This window comes from Musca domestica, unplaced genomic scaffold (genome assembly GCF_030504385.1).
Source record: "Musca domestica strain aabys unplaced genomic scaffold, Musca_domestica.polishedcontigs.V.1.1 62, whole genome shotgun sequence".
NCBI classification, from domain to species: domain Eukaryota; kingdom Metazoa; phylum Arthropoda; class Insecta; order Diptera; family Muscidae; genus Musca; species Musca domestica.
In genome coordinates, this window is record NW_026712369.1 from 871,541 (window position 1) to 881,765 (window position 10,225).

Genomic DNA, 10,225 nt, shown 5'->3' on the forward strand with positions numbered 1-10,225 from the left:
GGTCCGTGAAAAAAATCCAGCTTTATTTATCTGTTGGTCCTTGAAAAAAAAAATCCACGTTTATTGATCTGTTGGTCCTTTATTGGTCCGTGAAAAAAATCCAGCTTTATTTATCTGTTGGTCCTTGAAAAAAATCCACGTTTATTGATCTGTTGGTCCTTTATTGGTCCGTGAAAAAAAAAATCCACGTTTATTGATCTGTTGGTCCTTTATTGGTCCGTGACAAAAAATCCAGCTTTATTTATCTGTTGGTCCTTGAAAAAAAATCCACGTTTATTGATCTGTTGGTCCTTTATTGGTCCGTGAAAAAAATCCAGCTTTATTTATCTGTTGGTCCTTGAAAAAAAATCCACGTTTATTGATCTGTTGGTCCTTTATTGGTCCGTGAAAAAATCCAGCTTTATTTATCTGTTGGTCCTTGAAAAAAATCCACGTTTATTGATCTGTTGGTCCTTTATTGGTCCGTGACAAAAAATCCAGCTTTATTTATCTGTTGGTCCTTGAAATACAAATCCACGTTTATTGATCTGTTGGTCCTTTATTGGTCCGTGAAAAAAATCCAGCATTATTTATCTGTTGTTCCTTGAAAAAAAATCCACGTTTATTGATCTGTTGGTCCTTTATTGGTCCCTAAAAAAATCCACGTTTATTGATCTGTTGGTCCTTTATTGGTCCCTAAAAAAAATCCACGTTTATTGATCTGTTGGTCCTTGAAAAAAAATCCACGATTATTGATCTGTTGGTCCTTTATTGGTCCGTGAAAAAAATCCAGCTTTATTTATCTGTTGGTCCTTGAAAAAAAATCCACGTTTATTGATCTGTTGGTCCTTTATTGGTCCCTACAAAAAAAATCCACGTTTATTGATCTGTTGGTCCTTTATTGGTCCCTACAAAAAAAATCCACGTTTATTGATCTGTTGGTCCTTAAAAAAATCCACTTTTATTGATCTGTTGGTCCTTAAAAAAATCCACGTTTATTGGTCTGTTGGTCATTTAGTAGTCCTTGAAAAAAATCCATGTTTATTGATCTGTTGGTCCTTGAAAAAAAAAAAAAAAATCCACGTTTATTGATCTGTTGGCCCCGCCCCACTTTAGGACTTTCTTTACTGGTTTAAAATGTCATTTTAAAGCTCCTCAGAATATTTTCATTATCTACTTGTTCCATATATCTTTCTTTATCCTCAAAATACTCCTCAAAATTGCTCATGTCAATATTCAATACACCTCCGATGTTATTAAAAATCTCTTTCAAGGCTCCTCCAATTTCACCTTAAGAACTTTTCCAATCATCGTTTGTAGCTCTCTTGAAAGCCTCTCCTCGATTTGATTTTTCCGATTTTCATACTCGAAAAATAATTCAATTTCCAAGTGCTTTATTCTCCAAATTAAATAGGGGGAGATTTCGTAACACAGATACACGTTTTTTTTCATAATATTATTCACTAATTACACTACACATAGTTATATTGATCGAATAGATTATATATAGAAATTGGCTTGGGAATAGGCTCCAGCAAATGCCATTTCAATTACTACAAACTAGAGTACAATATATAAGAATGTAAATCGAGGGCGTAGTTATTTTTTAAAAATATAAAACGAAATAATTAATTATTGTTTTCCTTTTAACGGCCTTTACGCTGAGTGGCCGAGATAAGATCCAAGGCTTCAGGTATATTGCCATTAACACTTTCCAGCAATTGTGTCAACCAGGCACCCTCATTGCTGAAACCCATGGACATCATGGCATGAATCGAGCTATTGATGAATTCATCTAAAAAAATGAAATGAAAATAAATTAAAATTAAATCATTTAAAATTGGTCTCCATATCTGCCACTTACCCTGATGATAAACCGGAACATTACGCTTCTCCTCGGGTTTGGAGGGTGTGGAAGTTTGTGTTTGTTCGGCTGGCTTTGGGAAAACAGGAACAGCCCGCATTTCAACTGGAACCTCACCACTGTCCGCTTTACGTTCTTCCGTTTCCATTTTATCAATGTGAGCCTTGAGATCAGCACTGATTTGAGCAAAGTCCATAACTTTGGATTTATCCAACGATTTGGGTGGTGTTGTGCTTGTGCTGGCATTTACCGAAGTTGAGGGACCATCTGTAGTTGCTCCTGCTGCAGTTTCGGGGCTAGCCTCCTTGGAGGGAGCATTCAATTTAATGAATGATTCCGAAACGCTATCACTCTCACTGTCACTACCCAAATCACTGACATCCAAAAGGCCATTTGTTACTTCTTCTGGGGTCTTCTTGGTCTCGGCCTTGTTGTTTTCGGGCGCTTTAGAAGCAGTGGTGCTTGTGTTTGAAGTTTTCGAAGAATTCATGGAATTTTGACTATTGCCCGATTGCTGTGAAATGTTGGATGATCTCCTTAGGTTGGCAGCAAAGGGACATGAGGCTTCACCACCCTCAGCCCCATCCATGGGGTCAAGCATTTTAGCAAACATATCATTGAAATTATTCAGAATTTCCATTCCACCTTTGAGCAGTTTGGGATCCAGCAATTGCACAAAATCTTGTAGGGATGGTGTGGCCGACATGGTGGGTGTGGCCTGGGCACTGGTAGAGGGTGTTGAGGATTTTGTTTTATTTTCCTCTTGTTTATCAGCAGATGTTGTAGAAGAGGGACTGGCCTCCTTGGCTGCAGCAGCCAAGCTAGTTTCATGTATAACTTTGGCCGCAATCTCGGCTGACTTTACAGCGGCTTCATGGGCCTTTAGGGCAGCTGTATTTGCTGCCTCGGCTGCAGCCTTGGCAATGGCCTCATTCACAATATTTTCAGTTGGCGTTTTTGTGCTTTCTTCGGCAGCAGGAGCAGAAGCTGCTGCAGCAGCTGCGGCGGCCGCGGCGGCTTCTCCACCACCTTCAGCCAAATCATGCATCATTTCATATAAATGGGACAGGAAGCTATGGCGTGCATGGCGACGTCCATGTTTACGACCACTTTTTTCGCCATCTCCATTGCTGGCAGTGGCATCGCCAGTAGTCGAGGCCCCAGCAGCAGTAGCAGCACATGTTGAGCTCTTCCAACGTTTTTCATGATGACCATGATGATGTTTACGACCCAATTTACGGCCACAGCCAGCACCGGCTGTTATCCAGGCATCCACAACATAGGGACAGTTATTGTTGGGCATACGTATCATCATGTGATCGCCATGGACATGCTTGGCCTCACAATGCTGACACAAATCATAGTTGGGACATTGGATGCACTTGTAGCGAAAACCAACAATGGGTGCCATCAGACAAGAATCGCATTCGACATTTAAATGGACTGCAGCAGCAGCATCGGATGATGTTGGAGCGTTGGTTGGACCAGTAGCAGTAGGAATGTTAGTCTCCACCGAAGGAGCATTGGTGGTGGCATCCTGTGATTTATTTACGGCTGGAACCTCCTTATCATTAGCTGATGGCTGCTTGGGGGCGACATACAAATGACGGCGCTCAAAGCACATTTCATTAAAGATATTCATGTCGTTTTGATTGACAATATCGATTTCATCGCCATCTTGATCTAAAGAAATGGAGAATAAAAATTGAGTTAAATATTTTTAAATCCCAGGGGGTATTCAGGAAGGCAATTTAATCGAAATATTTTAAAAATAACATGGAAGGACCTTCAGAAAGGTCCCCTGGGTCGCATTTTGTCATTTAGTCTTGAAAATGAATCAGCCATTTTCATAGGGAACTTCGTTGGAAAATCGACCGTAGGAAGACTTAGAAATCAGACCCTATAATGTCAGCCTAATTCAAATCCCCAAGCATTGACAATTGTATGCAACAGCAGGGTTCCTCAGAGTCCCATTTTGTCACTAAGTTATGAAAACGAACGCCATTTTCATAGGTAAGTTCGTTGGAAAATCGACCTTAGGAAGACTTCGAAATCAGACCCTAGAATGTCTCCAATTCCAAACCCTAAGTATAAACAATTGTATCCAACAGCAGGGCTCCCCAGAGATCCATTTTTTCAATTAGTTTTGAAAATGAATCAGCCATTTTCATAGGGAGAACGAATTCAAATAAATTCTCCACTTCTCCCTATCTATATCTCTCTCTATACGACAGCCAGTTGGCCACATAGTTCAGACCAACAGATGTGTATGTTTGTATAGGGTACTCCCCAACACATGTTTATCATTTGTGGTGTGCGATGACTCACATCAGAAGCCAATTTTTGTAATCTTCTTTGATTATAAATAAAAACAATGATAAACAAATGACATGTGATAAAAGATAAAGCATAGGACTAATGGCCTAAATGAACGTGTGGTTTTTTTGAAATATGGCAGAGGCTAGGGTATAAATCTAGGAGGAACTTTTGGCCATTTGGGGCACAATTAACCTGAAATCGGTCAAAGAGGGTGGGAGCTATACCCAAAAATGAACCGACCTTGATAAAATTTGCAGAGGTATTTCTGAGCTATATCTGATATCTGGTATCAAATGTAATTCTTTTGGGTAGTGCATATTACGCATGTGAGGGACTTAAACACCAAATCGGATGAAACATATATGTGGGAGCGAACCGATTTTCACCAAATTTGATGTACTTGCTTCTAGACTGGATTCGGTAGGATGTACCAAAATTTAGATAATTTGGACTGATATTGACCATTTGGTGCAAAATTACCCCGAAATCGGTTGAAGATATATATTGGAACTATATTCAAATCTGAACCGATCTCGATAAAATTTAGCAAAGGTATTTCCGATCTATATTTCATATATTTCCCTGAATATCGTTCTTACAGAGTGCATATTATGGCTGCCAGGGACAAAAATAACAAATCCGATGAAAATTATATATGGGAGCTATAGCTATATCTGAACCGATTTTCACCAAAGTTGACATACTTGTTTCTAAACTCAATCTGGTCGTAATTGCCAAATTCCATCCCAGTAGGACTAATATTACACGTTTGGTGCCCAATAAATGGAAAATCGGACGAACATATATATGGAAGCTATATCCAAATATAAAACGATCTCGATAAAATTTGGCAAAGGTATTTCTGAGCTGTATTTGATATATTTCCCCATATATCGTTGTTACAGAGTGCACATTATGGCTGCCTGGGACAAAAATAACAAATCGGATAAAAAATATATATGGGAGCTATAGCTATATCTGAACAGATTTTCACCAAATTTGATATACTACTTTCTAGACTCAATCTGGTCGTAATTGCCGAATTTCATCCCATTTGGACTAATATTACACGTTTGGTGCACAATAAAAGGCAAATCGGACGAAGATATATATGGGAGCTATGCCTAAAATTTTGACCGATTATCTGAATTTTGAGCTATTTCAATAGGATTCGTCCTTGGATCAAACAAATGATTTGTGCAAACTTTCATCTGTATGGGGTAATAAAGGCGACCTGTACTTTGTTTACAAAAATTCATGGACAGACAGACGGACGGACATGCATTAATCGACTCAGAATGTGGGTTGCAAAATTAAAGAAGCGATAATGGTGGAGAATCTAATTTAGAAAACGTATTGAGACTAATGGCATTAACACATAAATAACTGTTACCTACACCCCACAACAGAATGTTAGGAATAGAAAAAGGACATTGTATTCTGATTGAATCAGGACTAGATCAAAATTTATGGGCCGAAGCGGCTGCTACTACAACATATCAAAAATATAAAACCCCTAAAAAGTTTAAAAAACACTACTCCAATGGTATGGTCTTGTCGGCAACCAAAGGGTAATCATTTGAGGGGCTTTGGTTCAGAAGCTGTTGGGCTGAACAAAAATGCAACTGGGAAGCAACTAAAAAAAGTTGTGGATAGACACGATGTCATCTCCAGAAATGCCTTTTTAATGTGCCATTGAAAAATATTGAAACTCTGAAATCTGTGGAAGAGGAAGAAATAGAGGAAACGAACCATGAAATCGATGAGGAACAATCACATTATGATGATTATTTTCAAGAGACTGGAGAATTTTTTGGGTTTACTTCTTCTTCAGATAAACAAGAAAATCCTAAATCTGTGGTCATATTCGAAAAGGGCCAAAGATTTAAAAAAATGGTAATCCTGGTCCACTCTGAAAAGAATGTTGTGGGACGGGACGTCATCTTTGATGAAGATAGAACATTAGAAAAATCTCAAGAACAAATACCAGAAATGCATTTTTATGTGTCGTGGGAAAATGTTGAAACCCTGGAATCTGTGGAAGAGGAAGAAATAGAGGAAAGGAACAAAGAAATCGATGAGGAACAATTAAATTCTGATGATTATGAAGACTGAACAATTTTTTCGTTTTACTTCCTCTTCAGATGAACAGGAAAATCCTAAATCTGCCAAAGTTTGAAGAGAACGAGGTAGACCAAAAATTATTAGAACTGGTCATCCCCGAAAAGAAGATAACATGCTGAATAATGTGGTGGAGGATAGTATTCCTAAAACCTATAAAGAAGCACTATCCAGTAAATTATGGGATAAATTAAACCAAGCCATGGGGATGAGATTCGGTCTTATCATCAAAAGATCATTTGAGCAATGGACAAGGATCTTCCGCCTGGATACAAGCCAATCAATGGCAAGAGGGTAAAATTTAAAATGTGGACAATTCATGATCATGTGTCTGGATGCAAGCCAATCAATGGCAATAGGGTAAAATTGCAGGTATTAAAGTCGGATTAGACTCGTTTCGGCTTAACTTTAATTTAGTAAAAATTCTCGGATTTTTTTTTAAATTGTTCCCAGGGATAGGTATTTGCACCCTGCTTCCGAAAAAAAATATTTTTTTCTTTGGGACGAATCCGGATATTTGACCCGAAAGTCCGTCTTCGATACCCGGAACTAGAGTAAAAATATCCAGTAAATTATGTGTCGAATGAAACCAAACCATGGGGATGAAATTCGGTCTAATCATCAAAAGAATATGAGGACAATAAAGGATCCTTCGCCTGGATGCAAGCCAATCTATGGCGAGAGGGTAAAAATTCAAATGTGGAAAATTCAGGATCTTGTGCCTGGATGCAAGCCAATCAATGGCAGTAGGGTAAAATTTCAGGTATTAAAGTCAGATTACATTCCTTTCGGCATAACTCAAGTTTAGTAAAAACTCTCGGATTTTTTTAAAACATTTCCCAGAGTTAGGTATTTGCACCCTTCTTCCGAAAAAAGTATTTATTTCCGAATCCGGATATTTGACCCGAAAATCCGTCTCCAAGACCCGGAACTAGGGTGAAAATACCTAGATCTGGACAAAAATTCCAAAAAACATTCGAGAGCTTTTTCTAAACTAGAGTTATTCCTCCGTTTCTTTGGATATCACTTGGAAGTTTATGAAAATTCAACTTGTCACCAGAATGGATTTTGTTCTGAATTATTATTCACAGCCCACGAAAATTCCAAAATGGTCTCATTATAGGGGGCATAAGCCACAATATTTTCACAGCTAAGAGAATTTGTACTTCTCTTTAAAAACCTGCTGACACGGGCAATTCTCTTAGCAAAAGAATCACATATCAAAGTGCAACATGCAAACACACACACACACACCCACAAATCTATTATTGCAAAATATACTATGTAATTTTTCGATGTTTTTCACAAATATTCTGTGTTTTTTTTTTCTTTTTGTTCTGACTTACCAATCCAATAATAGCGAATTTCACAAGTTTTTTCCTTGTGCTCCTGGAACAGGGAACGATTGATGGTCGCTTTAATGGCCTCAAAGTTGTCCAAGGATTCCTTCAAGTAGCCATTGATTTTCTTGCCATTAGGCGAATTGTAGGTGAATTTCATCAATGATGACATGGTTGAACGGCTTGTTATTCTGGTATACTTTCAAAAAAACTAATTGATGACTATTTTTCTCGTTGGTGTGGTTGTTAGACGGGTTTTCTTTAAAAACTTTATTTTAATGGTTATTGTTTAAAACTTCTTGTTCACAAATAAAACTTGATATTGTATTGCGTTTTAGTTTTCGGTTAATTCTCGCCGACTTCTTTCTTATGGTCTCTGGTTGTTTTCGTTTGATACTGGTTCGTTTATGTTTGGGTCCCTTTGTTTTTATAAGCAACGAACGAACGGAGACGACACACTCAACACACGCACTTGTCGTAATTTTGCTCACAGCAGAAACTATTTCACAATTTCTCTTAAAAATAACTTCACCACTTGTTTGTTTCTCTTTTTGGTTCTCGTTTTTTCTGGAACAATTCCTTCAAAATTTGCAATATCACTTCCAGTTCTGGGACTGATGACTGGGTCTTAAATTGATGACTGGACTTGATTCTTGGTGACTTGAAGTTTTGTTTTGTTTTGATGTGAGAGAGCTGCTCTGTGATGCTCAGTTTTCATTACACTGAACACACGCCATATGGCAGCCATATGAAATTGATATGATAGGGGTGATGCTCAAATTTTAACGGATGGTAAATGCCATAAATTTGTTAAAAGGGCATGGAAATCTAAAAAATATATATTTTTTCAAAGGAAAATACGTGTTTTTTATGGAAATGCCTGTGAGAGGATCATATTTATATATGCTATTTTCCATTACCTTATTTATAATACAAGTCTTTAAGAAGAAATATGTCATAATCGCTGCGAGAACGATTTTTTTAAAATTTAAAATATTAAACAATTTTTTTAGATTAAATATTTTTTATACAAATGGTCTGCATTTTTTTTAACTTTATTTATAAGAACGTTCAGAAGATGAACGCTATAAAATCCACAGTCTCCTTCGTGGTAGAAGAATACAGGTAGATGCATCAACGCTTGGGAACATTGATATGTCAGCACTTTTTAAATGTTTCTTCAAAAATAAGTAGATTTGTATATGTTTTCTAATGCGACGCCAAACAGACGTTGTTGTGAAATGCAGTTTTTATTTTTTTTTTTCAAATTTGAATAATTTTTCATCCAACAATTTCAATTAGAAAATTAGTTTGACAGTTCATTGCAGATAGCATAGTAGATGGTGTCGATGCGAATACTTGTATGCTTCTACCGTGGTCTCCTTATTATTCAAATTACGATTGAAATAAAAGTTGTGTTCCAGAACCTGCAAATTAGTACTAGTTAGCACTAATTCTGCTACAACGCGTTCCCGTACTCCAAAAACTAGCAAAACTTGCAGCTCTCTCGAGAAAAAAATGGCGCTGAGTGGTGCACATTTCTGCTTGTTTTAGCTACATGAATTTGGCCGAGCAGAAATGTGCATATTGTAAATTTGACATTTAATTGGCAGGGCTAACAAGGTTGAAAAATGTATTGATACATTTCAATAAAAAAAATGATCAACTTGAAAACTAAAGGAAAAACTAATATTTGTCGTGCAAAAAACAAAAAGAGAAAATATGGAGCAACTGATGTATCAGATTATTAATGAGGAATAAGATTATTAATTATATTATAAATTATTAATTTTAACCAATCGTTGTTGTTGGCGCTCTTTTCAGTACGGTTTCACCAGTCCGATTTAGGCTGTTTACTTTTGGAATTTTGACATTTTATCGCATTTCTGCTAATTTTCCGTTCCCTTATTTTTTGAGCAAACCTAAATGAGAAAGACATTTCGAACTGTTCTCTCTTCTGCTAGTTTTACTACTAAAAAAGTACTGGAACACAACTAAAGCTAGATTATATTAGTCCAACGCATTCGATAACAATTTGCATTAAATTAACGATAAATCGTTGAATGTGAACTACCTTCATATTGATAACCTGTGAAGTACTCAGCTGATTGCCAACTGTACGTTTACGGTTGGTTATTTTGAAGATTATTATTAAGGAAACCAAAGCTACAGTTAAGTACCGTTACGTTTATAAAAACGACGGTTATCAAAAATAATGTTCAGACGATATCCGGCACAGTCTTGCTATTATTGAAATGAAGACTGGGAACATAATAATCGAAGGTAGGTGCTTGCCATGGGTGCTTACATTCCAAGAGCCCTACAAAAGATACACAGCATTTAAAATCAAATAACGTTTTGGCAAGTGAACTTCCCTAGAGTGCCTCCTAAGACACTTGAGCAGGATCAGGCAAAACGTAATTCCAACCACCTTCAAAATCAAACCCAATGAATAGCAATGCAAACGGAGAATAACAAAACTGGATGAAGCAAGGCTGCATCCTCTGAAATCCTTATGATATGCAAAAAGAGAAAGTGAGAGTTCCAGAAGAGTCAACGTACGTAGTACGTTCAGTGCATTCACATTCAAGCGGCGAAAAAG

General features: G+C 37.2%; 1 protein-coding gene across 1 annotated transcript; it reads right to left on the reverse strand.

The window, feature by feature from the left end:
* Nucleotides 1-1,356: 1,356 nt before the first annotated feature.
* Nucleotides 1,357-8,307, reverse strand: LOC101897046 (protein ref(2)P). The gene is made up of 3 exons (XM_005182387.4): nucleotides 7,630-8,307; nucleotides 1,844-3,526; nucleotides 1,357-1,774 (listed from the first exon to the last, which is right to left on the reverse strand). Exons 1-3 carry the CDS (start codon nucleotides 7,793-7,795, stop codon nucleotides 1,626-1,628), a joined length of 1,998 nt encoding a protein of 665 aa, XP_005182444.1. The 5' UTR covers nucleotides 7,796-8,307; the 3' UTR covers nucleotides 1,357-1,625.
* Nucleotides 8,308-10,225: the final 1,918 nt, after the last annotated feature.